The sequence below is a fragment of the Lolium perenne genome, chromosome 6, assembly GCF_019359855.2.
Source record: "Lolium perenne isolate Kyuss_39 chromosome 6, Kyuss_2.0, whole genome shotgun sequence".
NCBI classification, from domain to species: domain Eukaryota; kingdom Viridiplantae; phylum Streptophyta; class Magnoliopsida; order Poales; family Poaceae; genus Lolium; species Lolium perenne.
In genome coordinates this window covers 26,577,141-26,598,861 of record NC_067249.2, presented here as the reverse complement: position 1 = coordinate 26,598,861, position 21,721 = coordinate 26,577,141, and the positions used below count along the sequence as shown (strand labels likewise).

The following is a 21,721-nucleotide window of genomic DNA, read 5'->3' as shown; positions in this document are numbered from 1 at the left end:
TTAATGTTGTAATATTCAGAGATGATGTAAAGACAATGTATCTATGTGTGATTGATCAATAAAGCTCAAAGTTTCCTTATGAGTATTTTGTAATAATTATAATCCAATTTTGGAAACTGTTATATGAATCTTATAATTGTTTGAGTTATAATATATGAGTTCAATTGGATTATAGTTTTTTATATTCATTTATGATTCAAAATTCAAATTTGAAATGCAAATCCAAACTTCTCTCAAAACCCTAGTTTCAAAAGAGGTCATGTAGAAATTCATAGCACTCTCATCACCCTAACCCTAATGACAATGAGAGATAAACCTCGATCCCTCTTAGGTGTTATGCAATTAAGCGCGAAAATTCCCCCCGTTTTGCGATGCAATGCACAACCCTTTACTAAATCTACCCCGTGTTTGTCCTAAGTGCTGGGATGTTACAGGGTCACTGGTAAATCCCAAAAATCAATATAAAACATGGATATAACATCATATATGTTGCAAATATGTGGGAATATGTGTCAACAAACTACAAAGTTCATGCATGCATTTTACATGCACTAGTCACCCATCCTCAAATCGCTCCGGGTTAAGCACGCTTAACCTCGGAGTTCCTTGTGAATGAGCTTCCGAAAAAGAAATTGCAACTTGTTTGTATGAGTATCCTATCAATCCTATGGAGCCCTGGGCCAGGATGTCACACTTAAGTCCCCACGGTACTATGGTCTATGATGGGTTGTAGAAGAGTGACGAAGGTACCGAGGTCGGAGCATACCTAAGGGGGTTTTTGTCCGGCGGGGGTATATAATCGAGGTCAGATAAACCGACAAAGATCCAAGGTTGGAACTACAATAAGGGTGGGTATGCGGGGTTGCGGAGAAGGACAATGATTGGCTTGAACCTTATACTAAGCCTCACACCAAGAAAGTGTGGATGGAAAGTACGCCAAGTTGGAAACAAGGATAAGATCTCTAATGGAAAAAATAACACACCTCTGCAGAGTGTAATAAATTGTGACTTGTCACTCCCGTTTCGGGAAGGAATTGCGAACGCGGCAGGAAAGGAACTCCATGAAGTTCTAAACACCCTGTGAAGGCTGACAGACATAGCTTTTCAGAATAAAAGCAATATTTTAAAGAAATGTTAATCAAAACATGGATTGCCTATGACTTTCTGGTCCATGGCTATAGTTAGTGCATTAAACACTTTTTCCTATCATGAACTTGCTGAGTACGCTCATACTCACCCTTCTTTGAATCCCATGCTTAGACTGCCTGAACAACCTGGAGAAGACCCAGGAACTGAAGACACCAAAGACGTCTGTTATGAAGAACCAAATTTGTCTGAAGGATTCGAGGGGGTGGACTACAGGATATCATACGACAACGAGGAGGCTAGCGAGGAAGAAGAAGCATAGTAGCAACATCTAAGTAGTTAGTCGGACAACACCGAACTTTAAGAGTCAGACTAGAGTTACCAAGCTATCCTCTCAGGAGGAGCTCAACCATGAATGATGTACATATATGGCTTATAATCCTAAGTGCTTGAATAAAGGACCAACTATGTGTTTGTTGTACCACTCTGGGAGATGTAATATTTATGGATTAGTATTTCACAGTTGTTATGTCAACGGCTCGCATACTACAACATGCAATAGTATGTTGGGTCACCACAATGTATGAGCTGAGCACCGGACTGTAGCCTGGTGGCAAGGGAGGCACTGTTGCACCCAGCAGACCCAGGTTCGAGTCCCGTTGGGGGCTGAATTTGGGTTTCTCGTGGACTCCTGTCTTTAACAAAAAGCCATCAGGTGCTAGTGCCTGGGATGGTCCCATTTTACAATGTATGAGTTGTATTGCATGGTTGTATTAGCTTAATATAATATACTCATGAATATGTCCATCTGCTACAATGATTTACCTGATTAATGTTGATTTGATTGTATTGAAGTTATCTGCTTACTTGCAGTGATGATTCCATGATTCTGTGAAGCTTTTGTCTAGCTTTCCTTTGCATGTCCGTTCAGAATCACTTGTTCTGAATGTGCATGTACTGGAAATCTGGCCTTGCTTTATTGTGCTCAACATTTCCTGTTATTTGGGCTTGCTTAGCTCACTGTGATCTGATCTTCTTACTTGTTCTTGTTCCAGTGAGATTTTCTTACTAGGTGCAATTACTTGTATGTAAATATTAGCAACTATGTGATGCCTCATCAATTGAGTTACACATATTTGCTAAATCATGTTGAGAACTGAATATACTGATGATTTTTGAGTTGATCAGCTTGGCTATCTAGTTCTTGTGCCCTGTATTATTTAGATGGGATTTCTATTTTCGTGCCCTCGGGTCCTTAGTTGTGCTCAGTTTTCCCCAGCTCCTTAGTTTTTCCTCAGTTTTACCCTAGCCTTTGTCTGAAACCATCACACGTGATGTAACGGCCGGTTGCCCGACAGTTGACCGTTATCTTGTGACTAGTGGGGCCACGTAGAGCCCGCAAAGACACGTCAGACCATCCATCTTTGTTTGACCGTAAGCATCGGTGTATCCCTGACCAAAACGCGCACGAGTGGGGCTTCGGTATATCGAATGACAAGTGGGCCATGGCGCTGATACAATGGGCAATACACGGGTAGGAATAGATTTTTAAACGGAGCTCTACAGCGATGGCACGGAGGAGGTGGCCTGCGGGGTGCCAAGATGAGATCGACGTCCACAAAGAACTGCATGAGGCGAGACCAGACGCATTAGATAGATATGAACTAGACGCGTTTAACCATGCAAAGAAGAGAAGAAATGGTCGACGACATCGACGACTACCTCAAAACTTTGACTGACCGTGTCCGACACGAACGCGAGCAATGTAGAGAAAACTAGTATCTCTCCTTTCTGGCGTGTATAGATGGGTGCTAGAAGAGTGTGGTGGCAAAGGGAAAGACCTCGCGGTGGTCTATGGCGTCCAGCATAGCGGGGCGGCGTGGCCGTGCCCACAGCGGCGTGCATGCATGTTCGGCATTGGCATCAGCATGTACGTTCAGCATTGGCCTCGGCGGTATCTCTGGTGTGTCAGTGATCGAATGAGGGGACGGGATTGACGGTGCATCCCGACGGTGACCTAGCAGTGGCGGCGAGCATAGTCGTTCTGATCATGCCGATATCGGCATCGGCATCGTTTGGAGGCTGTGGTGCTCGAATCAAGGTGGGATTTGTTTCTTGTACGCCAAAAGTGATTTGAAACAAGTTTCGTGTTGAAGGTTAGGTAACAAAAGTTTGTAACTAAGCCCAAAATTATACTAGCGCCATGGTGAGGTTCTTTTTGATAGAGCTATACGGTTGGGCAAACTTTTTTGACACTTTTTAGATAGGGTTCCTTGTTGTTACACGTATGGCATCATGTATGGCAAATTTGGGGTCATTTGGAGATGTTCAAAAAAATCACTTTGCTTAAACGCATGCCGTTTCGTCTCACTGAAACCAGCTTTTCTAACAAGGTGATTTTTTCTACATTCTCTAAATGACATCAAATTTCATACAGCTGATCTTCTATACATAGATAGATAGATGGTTTCGTTTTTACATTTTTCGAACTTTTTATTTCCCTTTATAATACCCAATTGATTTTCAGATTTTGTAACAAGTTATGGCATCATGTATGTCATCATTTTCGCCCTAAATTTCAAATTTTGTGAAACTTTCCCTTTTAGATATTCCTTGTTGTTATAGATATGGCATCATGTATGCCAAATTTTGTTAGGTCTCACTGAAACCAGCTTTTGTAACAAGTTAGGTTTTTTCGACCTTCTCAAAAGGGATTTTTTTTCTACCTTCTCTAAATGACCTAAAAAATCATACAGACGATCTTCTATACAAAGATAGGTAGATTTTTTGCGTGAAAAATAATGGCTACAACAAATCGGTGATGGTTTATCATTTTTTTTGTGAAAATTAATGGCTACAACAAATCGGTGATGGTTTATCATTTTTTGCGTGAAAATTAATGGCTACAACAAATCGGTGATGGTTTATCATTTTTTGCGTGAAAATTAATGGCTACAACAAATCGGTGATGGTTTATCATTTTTTGCGTGAAAATTAATGGCTACAACAAATCGGTGATGGTTTATCATTTTTTGCGTGAAAATTAATGGCTACAACAAATCGGTGATGGTTTACTATTTTTTTCATGAAAATTAATGGCTACAACAAATCGGTGATGGTTTATCATTTTTTGCGTGAAAATTAATGGCTACAACAAATCGGTGATGGTTTATCATTTTTTGCGTGAAAAGTAATGCCTAAAAGAGTTTATAATTTTTAGCGCGTGAAAATGAATACAGAAAACCGCCCTTTAGCATACTTAGAGAGTGGAATGTCACCGCCGACAGAGAGAGAGAGGGGTTATCCTGCCCGTTAGATCATACGATCAACGGTCAGCGGGCACGATCCGCGTGACATGGGCTAGACCAATCAGGGCAATGTTGCACGTCTGCGAGAATTTGTGGAGGGAGAGGGCAAAACTGAGTAGTATCAAGAAACCAAGGGCACCTGTGTAATAAACAGACTAAGGGATTCAAATATGAGATTTAAAAAATGGAAAATGTGTGTTTTGTACAATGAAACCCATCTTGGCCTACCTCAAACTATTTGCAATACAAATATACATGAGTGTGAGAATTGTGGCCTCATTTAGACAAAGTATGTTTTGGGGAAAGCTGTTTTGGGAAGGGCTTATTGTGGAAAACCATACACCTTCATAGCTACTAGGTGATTTGAGAAGGCCTTTGAGAAGTGGCAATTTGTGGTAAAACTTGATTTATCTATGACTTATCTATGTTTTGAGAACTGGAAATTTGTGGTAAAGACTCCATGAGTATGTGCCACTATTTTTCGGAATTTTTTGCACATTAAATGACTCATTTAACTAGTTAATCCCATTTGTTGACTGTCTGTTGACCAGCCACTTGAGGGTAAAACTGAGCATATTGCACTAGCCAGTATTAGCACTCAAGGGGAAAACTGAGCACACAAAAAATGCTAGTATATGACTCGAGGTTATATCTGAGTATATCTAAATTTACAGGGTTAGACTCGAGGACGCGTGTTGCGGTGCAGAAATGGAAGACGTGCAATTGTTGACGCGTAGACGCGGGTCGCGGTGCAGAAGTCGAAGACGTGCAATCGTGGACGCTTGTCGCATTGTAGAAGTCCAAGACGTGCAGACGTGCAGCGGTGGACGCGTAGGACGCGGATCGCATTAACCACCCCTCGCCTTTATAGACGCCTCCTCCCACTATCTCTGTCACTCTCACTCGCCCACGCAACGACGCCTCTCTCACGTCCCATCATCTTCTCCAAAGCAAAAAACCCTCTCCCTCTCCCTCTCCTCTGCCGGCGAGATGGACAAGGAGAATGCCAATCCCATCATCCACGGCGCCGTCGGCTCCAAGCGCGACGCCTCCCTCTTCGACGCCGTCCCCTCAACGGACGTCGCCGCCGCCTCCGCCGGTGCATCGGAGGCTGCTGCCGCCGGTGGCGGTCAGATCCCGCCGGGATATGACCCCTATGAGCCGGTGCCGTACGTCCCGCCCCCGAACCCCTACGACACCTTCCTGGAGGACCCATGGAGCGAGGTAACTACGGTTTGCTTCCTTTTTTGTTCCCCATTCCTTTTTGAACCCTATTTTTGCTGGTGTAGATGGATCTGTAGATGGATGAGCATTGGGCTAATATTTGCGCCGATTTTATTCCATTTTGTTTTGATCATTTCTTGATTTCCTTTAAGATTTGGGGTTCGGCCGTTCGGTTAATTTATGCAAGTAATAATTGGATCTCAATCAGTTAATTTATGCAAGTAATCATGGGATTTCAATCAGTTATTTTATGCACTAATCGAAAGATATCAACCGTTTAATTTTGCAAATAATCTGGAATGTGTTCAAGTTCAGATCTGGAATCTGTTTCTTTGCCTATGATGAATCGTTGGACACAAATTTTTACAGGGAGGGTTCAGCGAACCATTGCTGTGTACAAATCTGTTGTGCATGAGCTTTGGTTCGCTTACACCTTCCATGTAGATATATAATCGTGCCCACTCTAACTGAGGCGTGGACTCGTTTTTCCTAACTTTGTTATCATGCACGTTCGTCATCGTTGCAACTCATTCACTCATAGTTTACTGTTTGATATGGATCGGATGTACGGCGGCGACGTCGGCAGCGACGACGAGGAGGAGGACGTCAAGACTCGCCAGTCCGCCGAGGCTGCAGGGTCGGCCAAGACATCTCCTACTTCGCCAAGGGTGTCTCTGGTGTGCCCCTTCTGCACTAGGAGACTCGGCGGCACGGACTTCAACTGCCTCGTCACGCATGCTGAGAACATCAGCAACACCTTCCCCAAGGTCGGCATGACGGTGAACATCTACTCCTTCCGCGCCAAGCACAGGGCGCTTGGCATGCACCTCCGCAGCATGCAGCGGGTGGAGATCTCCGCCGGGCGCATGCCTCCGCTCAAGCCCAAGGCTCCCAAGGGGAGCAGCAGCAACAAGTGGAGGGAGAGCCAGATGGGGTAGGCGGAGTCCTGGACGTGTGTTGCTGTTGCCTCCCATTTTGTTGTTGGGATCCCTTTGTTGTTAGCTAGGGATCCCTTGTTGTTATGTTATTTGTATGATGGTGCTGTGAAGAACCTAGAACCTGTTACTATGTTGGCTGCTGTGTATGCAGCTTATTATCTAGGGAGGGATCCCTATTATCTATCCCTATTCTACTATATTTTGTTGGCCCTACTTTGTTTTCTCGATTTACTATGACTGTGAATTTATCGTACATTACCCTGGATCCCTACTAGATTTGCTGCCATATTGGGCAAACAACGAGGGCCAAAAGGCACAAATAATTGAAGAAAGACAGAAATGCAAACTTCTTTAGATTTGATACTTATTTGGTGAAAAGGACAGAGAGAAAAGAGGGGAAAAATGTGCTCTTAATAATGCCAATTTGGGGCCGAGAGAGACAGAACCCAGCTCCTGCTCACGTGCGCAACCAAACGCGGTCTCGTCCTGTCTCACGCGGTCCCTTTCTACCGGCCTCACACGACGCGGCCCCACACGTGACAGAATGGTCAACTAAACGGGAATCCTGCCGTCTGAGCTACTTCTACGGGTTTCAAACAAGGGTTTGGAGAAAACTGAGAAAAAACTAAGGAGCTGGGGAAAACTGAGTACAACTAAGGACCTGAGGGCACGAAAATGGAAATCCCTATTTAGATATGGTATTTATCTGCTTGTGCTGCCTTTAATCCTTGTGCTGCAAGCGTTTAATACATGTCTGAACATTTACAGTTGGTGCTTTTACTCGTTATCAAATGATGTCAATATTTTTCGCTTCCAATCACCAGATAGATTGGCGAAGAGCTATGGCTCCAATCCTTGGTATATGATCCATTTGATCACTATCAAGACCGAGACCTTGCTTATTGGGTTGAATTCAACCTGCTGCTTGAAGAGAAGCGCGGGTCATCTAGCTCTGCTTCTTGTGGATAGCCTGCTACTTCTAACTTCTTGACCTGCTATTACTAAGTAACCATTTTGGCTTGTGATGGTCTGGTGGTGTTTGAGAATATATTCTCTGAATTTTAGAGAGCTGTGCTTGTGTTCTAGAGTAATTCAAGAATGGTGTCTGGTTGCTTTGCTGAGCAAGAATAGATGGAATGCTTTTGGGTTTGCTTCAATGGCCGACTGCTCCTACTTGTAGTCTTTTGACTGCTGTCCTGGTATTGACACCTCCCTAATTTACTCTGGGAACTTCTTCTACTGTTTGCGCCGCGGAGCTTGGTTGGTTTTCACCGACGGACGGGGGTAAATTCGAGAGGTTTCGATGCGAATAATGTAGTCACTCCTCTCTAGACGCCTCCATTCACTCACGGACCCAATCAGTAGTAGCTAGCGTAGCTGCTGTGCTACAGGAGTGGAGTGAAGGTGCACGGGTGTCCCAAGTGAAGTCAGTGCGATTTCATTTCCAGCTGCTTCGCCTCGGACTCGGATCGGATCCAACGGACGACCGACCGACCGCACGTGCGAGCAGCCTGCATGCCGTACGGACGCCGCTCGCCTCCATTCCCACCTCCTCTGCTCTGCCGACCTCCACGCACCAGCACCAGCACCAGCCGGTATCCCATTCCCGCTCCACCCGGAATCCCATTCGGCCATTCCCGTTCCCTCGAGCTCCCGCCTCCCGGCGCTATAAATCACGCTGCGCTCCCTGCCCCAACACCCCCTCCTCCTCCTCCTCCTTCCTCTCTTCTTCCTCCTCGATTCCATCAAGAGTGAGAGAAGCAGCGAGCCAGAGAGAGAGAGACAGAGGAGTCACGTACCCATCCATTGCCGCTTCATCTCCTGATCGAGCTCGCCGGCCTCTTCCTCCCGGAGCCCCAAGAAACCAAGCAAGCGAGCGCATATGCTTCCCCGGGTCCGGCTGAGAGTCGCACGCTGATGCGATGTCGCCGGTGATCAGCGAGATCCTCCTCTCCGGGTTTATGATCAACTCCACCCTAAGGCGCCGAACGCACCTCGTCCAGTCCTTCTCCGTCGTCTTCCTCTACTGGTTCTATGTCTTCTCATAAACTACTCGCCCCACTCCAGACCATCCCCTTCCTTCTCTCCCCCCTCCCCCTCCTCCTCCTGCTGCTTTAGCCTTCCTCCCTCTCGTCTTCCTCGCCGTACGTCGTCACTTCCTCTCTAGATTCCCTAGCTGGTAACTTTGGTGGTGCTTCCGAGTCTTCCTTCTTGCAAGAAAAGAAAGCAGAGCTCTAGCTCGCGCGCTTCCCCTCCCATGGCGTCTTCCAGCGGGAGCGGGAGCACGGGCTCGCTCTCGGCCATGGCGGCCATGGCTGCCGCCGCGGGGGGCACGGAGGAGGAGGTGCGGGCGCTCATGGAGCAGCGCCGGGCCAAGCGGATGCTCTCCAACCGGGAGTCGGCGCGCCGGTCCAGGATGCGCAAGCAGAGGCACCTCGACGACCTCGCCGCGCAGGCGGCGCACCTGCGCCGCGAGAACGCGCACGTCTCCGCCGCGCTCGGGCTCACCGCGCGGGGGCTCCTCGCCGTCGACGCCGAGAACGCCGTCCTCCGCACCCAGGCCGCCGAGCTCACCGCGCGGCTCAGCTCCCTCGAGGAGATCGTCGCCTGCATGAACGCCACCGCCAACACCAACAACGCCACGGCCGCAGCCGTCGCGCTCACCGTCGCCGCCGCCGCGGCCACCGCCGCCACGGACCCGCTCCTCGGCGGCTTCGACAGCGCCGCCTTCGACGACATGTTCAGATCCTCCAACGAGATGTTCATGTTCCAGCCCTGCTAGCCTAGCCACCCATGGCACAGAAGCAACAAGTCGTCAAGAACAACAAAAGAAGATCATCGTTTTTTCCTGATCCTTTTCAGGTTAATCTGGAGAGCAGTATATGGAGTTTTTACTGCACCTAACTAAGCTAGCAGCTAGCTGGGGTTAATTAATTATTAATGGCCTAATTAGCATGTGTAATTGTGGGGTTCTAGCTACTCTGGTAATATGGTTCTTATATATGTTTAGCATGCATCGATCATCATGTAACTCCACTATGTAAGCTCTCTCTTTATGTGTTGTTCTTCTTTCAGACAAAGGAAGTGCCATATATAATTACTCTACTTACTTACTTACTGATCATCACAAGTTAATTAATTACCAAGTATTTCTCTGGGTTTGCTTTGTCTGGCTTTTCCCTTATTTCTTATGCCTTGCACTTGGAGCAACATATTTTCTTATCTCTCCCTCGCTCGCTCCCTGCTCGTACATTGACTGTGTTACTCCGTCTGACTTACCTTTAGATTTTTACAGCATCTAGTACATTTGCCCTCTTTTTTAGGGAATACAGCTAGTACATTCTTACTCCGTCTGACTTACCTTTAGATTTTTACAGCATTTAGTACATTTGCCCTCTTTTTTAGGGAATACAGCTAGTACATTCTTTATTTCTTCTGATGCCAATGCACATTGTTCAGAAAAATCCTCATGATTTTATTCCACAAGGCAGTGGGAATAATCAGAGTGACAGCAGCCAGTCTTTTGTGACTTGGAATATAGAATGGAATAAAAATAACCGGTCAGGTTTTTTTCTTTCCACCAATTTATTCCTCTGGATTTTTTTTTAGCGCAATGCTATAGGTTGTTGTGCACGCAGAAAGAGATTCTCCAAATTACTCTCTTTGTTCTCTCCACTATTCATTCTGCTTGTTGGTTCTTGAGAATTTGATTGTACCACAAGGCCACTTTTTCTAGTTGTTATGCATGCATGGACCAACACAGGTACATCTCTGCAAACTAATGGCAGCAGCACTACCTATCATTCAGTACCCTAGCTAAACTAGCCCCAGTGAGTGCCATCTCTTGTAGTAGCTCACACACAGATCTTTCACCTCAAAATCCAATTTTTCCATCTGGCTCCAGCTCACATGATGATATCTTGGGTATGGTACCCACCCACCAAACCACATGCAGATGCAGCCTGACCTGATATGATTCAAGTGAATCCCATGCATGATCCTCTCCTCCAGTGGCTATAAACAGGAGTACCGGCAGGATCAGCAACTGCCCCTAGATGTGATTGGGATGTGTAATGTCATCTTCGTCTTCAGTTTCTGTGTAAGCAATACTGTACCAGTATATACATGCATCATACATATGGGATATAATGGACCACTGGGAGAATTGCAATTTTGGTGCACTGGACCTGGAGGTAGCTTGGCTACATTGATGGAGTAGAGCCAGCTCTGCTCACACAGTGGAGATTGCAGCAGAGGCCATCCATCCATGCTGCAAAAGGCAGGGAATCAAGGACGACAAGGTGGTCACTCACTTCAGCTCACCCCAGCCAGCCACAACATTTCTTCCTCTCCATCAACAATTCCACAAAGAAAAAGAAATTCTCAGCAAGAACAGCCAGAATATTCTCCATCTCCGGCCGCCGTTGCTGCTCTGGTCGGCGAAGTCGGCACTGAATGTCATGGCGAATATCGTTGGAAATTTTGGAAGGCACAAGAAAAGAGTTACTATTACATCTTTGAGTGTTTTGGGAGTTATCAGCAACGGAAGCAACCTGATGCTCTAGGTGTGAATGCGTGTATCAACTATCAAGGGTTGCTTGTTCCTAGCCATGAGAGGGTGCAACTAGCTAGAGCCAACCTGATGTGCATGAGCATGATTGGTTTGAATTGACAGTGCATTTTTTAATTGAATTATATTGCCAAGTTTTCTTTTCTCTGGTCAAGTGAATCACCCAGACCATACTTCTGCTTGATCTGGTTGCATGATGTGTGCATATATATTTGCACGTTATATTTAAACAAGTAGACGTTGCTTGCAGAAGGAAAACTCAGCATATAAAAAATAAAGAGGAAGGCATATTAGGCGAAGTCCCTAGAGGGAAAAGTGCCATGGACTTTGGTTTTCTTGGTGGTGCCTCTCAAGATTCTTGAGGTACTCAATTGAACTAGAGTACTTAATTGTACTTTAACATGGCTTGTTGTGTCCAAGATGTTCGTTTACAGTTTTTTTATGTGTGTGGAGAAGAGAGAAAGTAGATATTTTTCTCCATTGTATCATAAAATTGTGAGTTGGTTCTGCTCATATACATCTGGCACTTCTTAATAATTTGTGAAAATGAAGATCTAACAGAAGAAAGAAAGAAAAGAAAAGAAAAGAATCTCTGCGCCATTGATTGTAGCTTTTGGATCATAGTGTCACTTGAGTCCAAACTCCAAAGGTTGGTTCATGCATTATACATGAAACTAGTGAAACAGTAGCCTGTACAGGTTGACATGATTTCCCTTAGAAGTTGATAGGGCTACAATGAATGGCTTGGAACTATGGAATTTCAGTTTTTTTCTTGCATTGCAGATTTTGCAGCTTACACGCTAGCCAACAATTATCCTACAAGACTAGAAATATATGTTCTGAAGATGTTAAGGTTATGCAGAGTAAACACTTCGCCACATAAATAATATGAACAAAAAGCAGAGCTATATATATTTGAACAAAGGCTACCCCAAAATAATTCTCTTCAGAATAAAGTGCAGAACATTATCGTCAAAGCCCGTTAAATGCGGCCAAAGAATATTTCATACCAAGATGAGAATTTCTTAACAGTAGCGATTTAATTCAGATCTTATCAAAAGCGTGGGGTATCGCAAAACACGATCTATGACGTAAACGTAGGAAAATTAAAAAAAATAGTCTTTTGATTCCTTCTTGCAGAAACCAAGGCTAAGGCTCTGCCCTTCTTAAATTAGCCTTAGCAGGATTGTACTTGTGCTCAGTTGAATACTGATTATGAGCAGCTGCATATGGGTTAATGCATGCACTAACTTGCATCGTGTGCTCCTTAAGCCCATGTGGTCGGTGGAGACAAAGGCTGCTGTGTTCATGTTCAGTCACATTGCTCCATCAGTAGTTGAACAGTTCAAGGTGCATGGAGCCCCATTTCAGATTCAGTCATTGATAATTGGAGCTTAGACTTGGGACTGTGATAAAAAAAAAATTGACTGGGTCTACCGCGGGCTTATGCCAGCCTGAACATTGATCAAGAATAACAAGTGTACAGGGGGATCATTACAGCGATGCGCCCACAACCTAATGTCCTCAATGCACCTATGGGAGACAAGACGCAGGTCTTCGCTCACGCCATTGAAAGTCTTGGCGTTTCTTCTCTTCCAGATGTTCCAGGTGATAGCGGCGACGATTGTTGTTTCTTCAAAATCCCTGCATCGCATGGTCCAGAGGTCGGCGAGGTTGGAGGGTCTCCCAGTGCTGGAGTCTGGAAAGAAGAAGGTCCAGACTTCCCAAGCACGGGGGCAGAGCAGCAGCATGTGGTCAGTGTCTTCATCTTGGGAGCAGGAGAGGTAGGTAGCAGTGGTACTGAGACAATGGCGAAACCGGCGTTCATTTGTTGAGAGACGCTTCTTCTGGGCAAGCCAGCCAAAAACTTTGCACTTCAGAGGGGAAGCACTCCTCCAAATCTTTTCAGCAACCTCGTCGATCTGCAAATGCCTGAAAGAATTGGCATAAACACTTTTGTTCGAGAGCTTTTTGTTAGTGAGTCGGTCGCAGCGGTTATCCGGGGAGTCGCGATGCAAGACCACAGAGGTGAGCTCGTTTGCAAGGGTACGAAGGTCGGTCTCCGCGGCAAGCGAGAGGCACGGTCCAAGAGTGCCGCGGAAGTCGGATGTCAGAGCCGTGGCTACATTAATGTTTATGCGAGTGGAGTGGGAGTAGAGGTCAGGGAAGCGGTCCTTAAGGGTGGCGTCGCCAGTCCAATGGTCAGCTCAGACTGTCAAGGTGCGAGACCTTGGTGATGGAACGGAAAGCCTTAAGCCCAGCGGCAATGTCCTTCCAGACGTGGGTGTCAAGGTGGTGTGTGTCCCCGAGGTCCTTGGAGCCATTCCAGCCGTAGCGACGGCGGAACCAATCAACCCAGGGGGCGGAGGTGTCAAAATAGAGTTTGGTGAGGAATTTTGTTAAGAGGGCGGAGTTCTGAGATTGGATGGAGAGGATGCCAAGCCCCCCAAGGTTTTTTGGGGTGCAGAAATCCGTCCGGGCGACTTTGCAGTTTCCGCCATGGCAAGTTTCCTCTCCGGTCCAGAGGAAGGCCCTGCGACGTTTGTCAATGGCCTCAATGACACCAGCAGGAAGGAGCCCGGCGGCCATAGCGTGGGTGAGCATGGCCGTGAGGACGGAGTTAACGAGGATCAGGCGTCCCCCAATTGGGAGGCACCGGCCCCGCCACCCAGATAGGCGCATGTCACTCTTGTGGATAATGGGGGCAAAGTCGGTAGGGCGGAGTTTGTAGACAGAGAGGGGGAGCCCCAGGTATGTTTGGGGGAAAGAGGAGACAACACATCCGAAGGCGTTAGCCATGGAGAGAGCCATACAATGATTTGTGGCTATGGGAACAAAGGTGCTTTTATGGAAGTTGATGACGAGGCCAGTAGCTGCTGAGAAATCATCGAGAACTTTTTTCAGGTTGACAACGTATTCAGGGATGGCACGGATAATGATGAGGGTATCATCGGCGTACTGGAGGACCGGGCAGGGGAGGTCGTCAACAAGGGGGTGTAGGAGGAGTCCCCCACGGGAGGCATGGAGAATCATTTGCTGCAGGACGTCAACGATGATGTTGAACAGGAAGGGGGAAAGAGGGTCTCCTTGCCGCAGGCCGCGGCGGCATTGGATCCATCTTCCGGGCACGCCATTAAGGAGGACCGCGGTCTGGCTCGTGTGGTTTAACATTTTGATCCAGGATCGCCAGAGCTCTGGGAACCCTTTGGCGAGGAGGATGCAATCAAGGGCATCCCAGCTGATGGAGTCGAAAGCCTTACTGAAATCCAGCTTAAAAACAGTAGCGGGCGCTGCGCGTTTGTGACAGCTCTAGACAATGTCGGCAGTGTACACGAAGTTTTCAGCTATACAGCGCCCAGAGACAAACCCAGTCTGATCGGGGTGGACCAGGTAAGGGATAAGGTCCCGGAGCCTGAGAGTGAGGCATTTGGTGTGAATTTTAAGGCAACAGTTTTGGAGAGAGATTGGGTCTGAAGTTGTCTGGTTTATTGGCCCCTTCTTTTTTGGGAAGGAGGACAATGTAGGATTTGTTTATAGGCCTAAGGTCCGAAGTGAGAGTGTGGAAGCTTGAGAGGGAATCCAAGAGGGTAGAGCTGACCAGATTCCAGTTTTTCTTGAAGAAAGCAGGTCCAAAGCCATCAGGCCCTGGACTAGAGTTGTCATTCATAGTAAAAAGGGCAGTCCGGATCTCTTCCAGGGAGAAAGGCCGGGCCAGAGCAGAAGCTTGCGAAGGTGTGAGGGAGGTGGAGGTGACAAGCGAAGCCAGGTCAAGCTGATCAAGAGCGGTAACAGGAGTTCCAAGAAGGTTTTTGTAAAAATCATGAAGAATAACGGCTTTAGCATGATGGGAGAAGGCGACATTGCCATTTTGATCCTCGAGGTTTTTTATTTGGTTTTTTTGGAGGCGGCCGGAGGCGCAAAGGTGAAAGTAGCGGGTGTTTTCGTCGCCCAGGATGCAGTTTTTGATTTTTGCACGTTGCCGCCAGTAGGTCGCTTTGTTGGAGACTTTTTGGCTGAGAGTAGTTTTGGCAAGGTAGCGGAGATTTTTTCCATGGGAGAGAGGTTTCGATGTTCCTCGAGGCGGTCAAAGAGAGAGATGATAGCACGACAGTTAAGGAGGTAGATGGGCGGGAGTTTTCGGTCCTTAGCCCAGGCTCTAGCGGCCGATCGGACCCTTTTTAGCCTCATGCACAGAGCACCGACAACAGAAAGGTGAGAGTGCCTGAGACCCACACTGTTCCAGTTTGCCTCAACAATGGTGGCAAAGGAAGGATGTGAGAGCCACGTGTTCTCCATACGGAAAACAGTACTGCGGGGGGCTTTTGACGAAGCGATAAGGTGGAGGTGGACGTGATCGGAGGTGGGGCGGGCGGAGGAGGTGAGCGTGGAGTCTGGCAGCGCGATGCTCCATTCCGAGTTGACTAGAACTCTGTTCAGTCGAGCTAGAATGGGAGGGTCTTGCTGGTTAGACCAGGTGAACTAGCGATCCAGGAGCGGAATTTCTATGAGGCCAAGATTATTGATGAACCCGTTGAAAAGGTTTGCCTCGGAAGAGTTAAAGTTACCATTAGATTTATCACGGGGGGTACGGATAAGGTTGAAATCTCCCATGATGGCAGCAGGCCCAGAGACCGCAGCAAAAATTTGAGTAAGGGAGTCAAGAAAATTTTGCTTTTGGTCATGGAGACAAGGTCCATAAACGTTGATGATGGTAAAGGAGAGGTCATCAGGACGATAGGAGAAGGTGGTGGTGACCGAGAAATCGTCGATGGAGTGGTGGGTAAGCTGCAGGAGGCTGTCATCCCAGGCAGTAGTAATACCTCCGGAAGCACCCGAGGAAGGTTTGAAAACAAAAGAACGAAGCTTGGGCGGAAGGAGGAGGCAAGGAAGGAGGAGATGTCGTTAAGCTTAGTTTCTTGTAGAAGCAAGATGGAGGGGGCAGCGAGGTCAATGGCTTCCCGGACGTCATCGCGCTTTTGTCGCATACCAAGCCCGCGGACATTCCAGCAATTGAGAACTATTTTGTTTAACATGAGTGAAGGAGAAAACACCAAAGGATGATATCCAGAGACAGCAAAGCAAGATAAACAAAAAGGTCAACAGCCATCACAGATTTAGAAGACATAAGGAGCCAGACATAAATCCAGTTACAAAGCATGGATAAGCGGCGAACGCACGGGTGCTGAAAGGACCAACTAACAAAGGCAAAGCTAGCCAAACGACTGATACACACACGGAGGGAACCGGAGAGCAGCCCAGGAGGAGCGGGGGGGGGGGGGGGGGGGCGGAGCGGAGATCGGACGCAGAGCGCTAACATGGGGATGGCGAGGTCACCACAGCCGATCCAGGGGCAAGCTCAAGGTCCGCCACTGGAATGTCGCAAGCTTGGGCTAGCACGGTGATGTCCTTCGCCGGGATTTCGCGCCCCTCGTCAATGGCAACAGCAAGCAGGTCATCCGCCGACAGCTCACCTCGGCGATGAGAGGGGGCGGCAGAAGCACCGTCGAGGAGGTCTTTCTTCCGAGCGATAGCCCGCTCGACGATGGAGACGTAGCGTCCCCGGGCAAGGCGGGAGCAGCGGCGAGGCTGCTTTGAGGCCGGAGAGGAGTGCCATAGGGTTTTCGCCACTAGGGATGTCTCCAGGGCCAGGACCTGAACCGGCGAAGGCCGAGCCAGTGAGGCCTCTTTCCCCGGCAAGGTTGGCGACGGCGGGGTAGGGCTTGGGCGGAGGGAGTCCAGGGTCTGGTCCTTGGCAGGGTTCGCCGCAGAGGAGGGTGGCGCAGAAGCAAGGCCAGCGGTCCCGTTGACGAAGGCATCAACGACCTCCAAAGGCATGGGTGCCCCGGTCACCACCTCAGAGCTCCGAGCCAAGACGTCCACAGAGAGGACCGGTCGGCGCAAAGGCCCGACAAGGGCGATGTCGTCGACCACCCCCACCGAGGCAGAGATGAATTTGGCCACCAAGAGGCCCTTGCACCCGGGGGAGGCGTCTTTTTTGCGTAGCGGGAGGCGGAAGGAGGCACGCTCGCCGGCAGAGCCAATCACCAGGACATCAAAGTATCCTAGCCTCAGTTTGACTTGGACACTTTTGGGCTTGGAGAGGATGGCCCCCTCCCCCCAGACAGAGGGGAGAGGAGGAGCATTGGCAAGAGCCCTGTCCACCAGGGACACTGCCGACGCAGCCGGCGCAGCGCCATGCGGCGCACCATGAGGCACGAGCGGCGGAGGCACCCCCAGGAGCTCCATCATCTCTGGGTAAGCAGTGCCCCCAGGCAGGTCCACCAGCTCGTCCTCATCGCCCGCGGAGGAAGCAGCATCAGGAATATCCTCAAAATCCGGCCCGAAGGAGTTATCCGAGCCCGCCGCCAATTCTTCGAAGTCAATGATGTTGACCTCACAGAAAGTGCCGATGCTGCAGTAGTTCTTGACGGCGAGATTCAGCGGGATGTCAGTGATGGACTCCGCCTTGACGGTGACGAGGACGGCCTGGAAGTCCACTCCGGTGAGGCAGACCGGTCGATGTTGTGCGGGTTGGCATAAGGCCCGGAGGAATGCGTGATGTGGTGCCGCTGCCACTGCTCGAACGGGAAGTGGCTGATGGAGAGGGCGGCCATGGCCTCGTGCTCGAAGACGAAACGCTGATCGGTCTCGTCATGCCTACGGAAGTAGACGGAGGCCTCCCGGCCCAGGAAGGGGTCGTTGGCGATGGCGTGCTCGCGGTCGTTGTCGGTGGCGAAAACGGCAACACGGGAGCCGGCAGCCGAGGGGAAGAGGGTGACGCGGTCAGGACCGCAGCCAAGGTCAGCGGCCTGATGGATGAAAGCATCGGGGTCTTCCACAGCATGGACGGAGGTGGGATTGATGAAGGCGTAGGCGATGTGGTCGAAGTGTCGCAGGTTGACAAAGGGCACGAAAACATCAACGTGGTCGGGGCGGGCCGGCTCTTGCAGGTCCAGAGAGTCTCCAGCTCCAATGGAGGAAGGAGCACCACTTCCCTGGCCTGGGGCGGCCAAGAAATCCGCAGCGTCGACGATGGGAAGGAAATTTTCCTCATCCTCCGCCTCGGCAGGTGGCAGAGGAAGGAAGTCCATCGCAGCGGCGGGCGGAGCTGCCGCGCCACCGGCGTCTTCGTCCTCGAAGACCAGTTCTTCGGGATCCTCTTCCTCCTCACTGTCCTCCCCACTGTGATAAATTCTATAAGATGAAATGCAAATGTATTTTCATTTTTTCAAGGATTTCAGTAGAACCACATCACCAACTGCGTGTAGGTCAACATCGGTTGGGTTCAAAAAAGATTAGATATTTCACTTTTATTTTCTTGGGAAAAACTTTTTATGAACAACAAGTTCTTGAATAACCTGGTATGATTGTGAACCATGCTTTTACTAAACAAGCATCATCATCTGTCTCAAGCGTAGCCTCACCGGATGCTAAATTTCGATGAATTTTCGAGGACATTTCCCCGAAAAGCATAAAGCGCAGAAATTAAAAATTAAAAAACTTGGACCTTATGCCTAAAAATTGCATAGACAATTGGCGAGAATCTGATTACATTTGTCTGCTTCCCTTGCATTTCCATGTTGGAGGTAGCCATCGGCCACAGGGAAATATGCGTGGCCGTCCAGCTTTATTGTTGTTCCTGGAATACCTTTTCTGCAAATGGAAAAGATAAAACCAAATAATGGTGCACCTTCACACACATTGCCTCTCTGCTTTTGTTGCTAGACGCACCTCATCTTGCACTCTTGCATCCACACACACTGCTGTCTAAATCAGCAATACACCCCTCTGCCTATGCACATTGTTAGTTTTTTTTCACACAGGAATATGGATTTCACACGCTGCTCGGACAAAACAGGATGCGAAAAGGCGGCATTATTGCCACAATGGATGGCGAAAGAGCATGTCAAGGTCACTGTGGTGATAGCTAGGTTTTTTTGCAATGTTCAAGGGAGCAATGAAAGTTGTCAAAAAGCAGGCTGTTGCATTGCCATAGGCATGCTTGCAATGTGCATTCACGGAAGGTGAAGGTTGGGATAGGAATTTGCTTGCAAGAGTAAAACAACAGGGACAGGAAGTCTGACTGCTCATCTTACTCAGTCACTTTGAGGCCAAGCCAATGAGATTGTGGTGACAGGTTGGATGCAAGAAATTGCAAAAAAGTTCAGGCCTGGATCACATTATTGTATGGCTAAGGATATAAACATGGCCTTTCTTCGGTGATCTTTTCGAAGGTAAAAAGTTAGGCCCCATTTGGAACGAATTCATTCGTTCCAACTCAAATCGGTGCATGTAATTTAGTGTTAATTAGTGCAATTAACTAACCTTTTTGAGAATTTGAAGCTTCTAGGCATCTGATGGATGTGATCTGATACCATTTTCTTAATGCAGTAGCCTCCATTTGACAGTGGGGGTGTTGTGTTGTGTGGCAAAACAGCAATTGCCTTACTCAGGAAGGAGGAGGTTTAAAGCAATCACTATCAGATTGTAAAAATGCACTTTTCCATGCTCGATAGGCTCTTTTGCTCCAAAACTTTCTTGTAAACCTTTTTTATCCTTTTGATTTTTTACAAATCTTACTGGAAAGGCAGCGAATGATATCTTTCCTTCCTCAGTTGAGCTAGGAATCCTAAAAATGCTTAGCTAGATAAGTTCTTGTTTGCTATGTAATTAGTGGAACACTAGCTCCCACTGATTCCAATGGACATCTCAGTCTCTCTCCATATTATTAAGCAAATGGACAATGAATTGCAAGAGGCAACTATTAAACTATAGTCCTTTTGCAAGCAACATTTGACATTTGGGTTGAGATAAATCTTCATGTGCTCACAATGCAGTGACCAAATTGGCTATTTGTCAACAGGATACTAGGATGCAATTTGAAATATATCAGATTAGCGCATGAAACCAAAATTGACATTCCATGTCGCACTCAAGATCTGCACGACTCATCGTTGTAGGGCAATCTACCTTGACCTCTAATTTTGGAGAAATTTGACCTAACACATCACAAAATAATGTATAAATTGGAAAATATAATTGGCAGTGTGAACGTGTGGTATCCAAGGCTACATGCCACTGAACACGCTGGATGTTATTTTCCAGCTCTGATGTTTTTTTTTATGGTAGTGCAGATATTCCTAGTTTAGCAAAGCATGGACCATAGCTAGTTCATTCAACACAAATTCAACTAGAGAACATCAGAGCCGCCGACCAACTCAGCTTAGGTAGCATCCCTTTGCAGCTTCTAGCTGCTTCTGTCATTTAAGATCACAAATATGCAACAAATATACTCATGATTCCTTGCGATGTACTAGACCTAATTATGCAACAAGCAGCAATGCAATCCATGCACATTTGTTAATTAGCACCCAAATCAAGCCATAGCTCCTCACCTAACCAAGGAGAGTCCCATTGCCACAGGGCAACTGAGCAGGTCTCCATCTGTAACTGTCTTCCAGCTGCTTCATCCATCATGCATCACCGTCCACATCAGCATTCCATTCAGCAATTAGTAATTCAGGCCATGGAAAATAAATACCACCAGTGTTTAGTTGCCAGATTAAGCACACATGATGGTTGCTTGCTTAACATCTTGCTTAAGATATTCTTTTTATTTTTGTGCACGTGTAGACGGTAGGGCACATGTACTTAATTTGTCAAGAGAAACAAAGTTGATGAACACGCACAGCTGTGCAGTTGACCAAATATAAGAAACTAGTAGAGTGAAGAATTGTGTTGCTCCTCGCGAAAAAAGAAGTGTCGCTTCTCCGTTCAGCCAACCGAGCGAAAACTAGCATGGTTTTTTTTTTTTTTGACAAAGATATCTTGTTAACCCCTGCCCTAACACAGATGCTGAACCCAGGATAGGTTTGATGGACTCCTGAGCCCTCCATTGCAAAACAAAATCTAAGAAAGAATATATTGAACAGGCTGATTATGCAGAAATTGTGCGTACCTCAGCTTAACAATTCATGGCTGCTTTATTTAAAATCCGGTTCATGCAATGCCATAGGGTGAGAACACAAAAAACTTAGAAAGCGAGACTAGCAGGGCATGAGGATCAAGTTCATGTGATGCCATAGGGACATTCACACTTCCTATATGCATGGAAGGGATCAGTTTCACTTGACACTATGATATTTAGTAACGCTAAAACTTAAAGTAGCGGTACTAGCAAGAAATTTAGAATCTTGACTGCGCTTGCACATGAAATTGTTCCACTGGTATGCTAATGATCGCCACCTTCAGGTGTTTGTTGCATTATTAACAGTTCAGCAGCGAGGCACATACTATCGTACATGTGTGTCCTTGATTTCAGGTACACGTTGCTAGTCCCAAGGTACTAACAAGTAACAACCATAGAAAAACAGAAATGGAAGACACACTTAAAAAGATCCTCAAGTACAATAGCAGCATGTGCAATGAAAATTATGACGGTGATGCCAATATATACCCATATCTCTACTTCATTTTCTGAAGAGTGAGGCTACGCGTACAGCCTTCTGCGCACATTCAGGGGTATTAATTGGTTATCATATGATGAAAAAATCAAACGATGAAGTATAGTCAAATAGAGTTTTGCAAGATACGAG

General features: G+C 47.3%; 1 protein-coding gene across 1 annotated transcript; it reads left to right on the top strand.

The window, feature by feature from the left end:
• Nucleotides 1-8,245: 8,245 nt before the first annotated feature.
• Nucleotides 8,246-9,669, top strand: LOC127308527 (bZIP transcription factor 44). The gene has a single exon (XM_051339376.2). The coding sequence runs from the start codon at nt 8,814-8,816 to the stop codon at nt 9,336-9,338; it is 525 nt and encodes a 174-aa protein (XP_051195336.1). The 5' UTR covers nt 8,246-8,813; the 3' UTR covers nt 9,339-9,669.
• Nucleotides 9,670-21,721: the final 12,052 nt, after the last annotated feature.

What these genes read in the sequence shown, in the direction of transcription:
- LOC127308527 (XM_051339376.2), top strand. Translation starts at nt 8,814, where the DNA reads ATGGCGTCTTCCAGCGGGAGCGGGAGCACGGGCTCGCTCTCGGCCATG.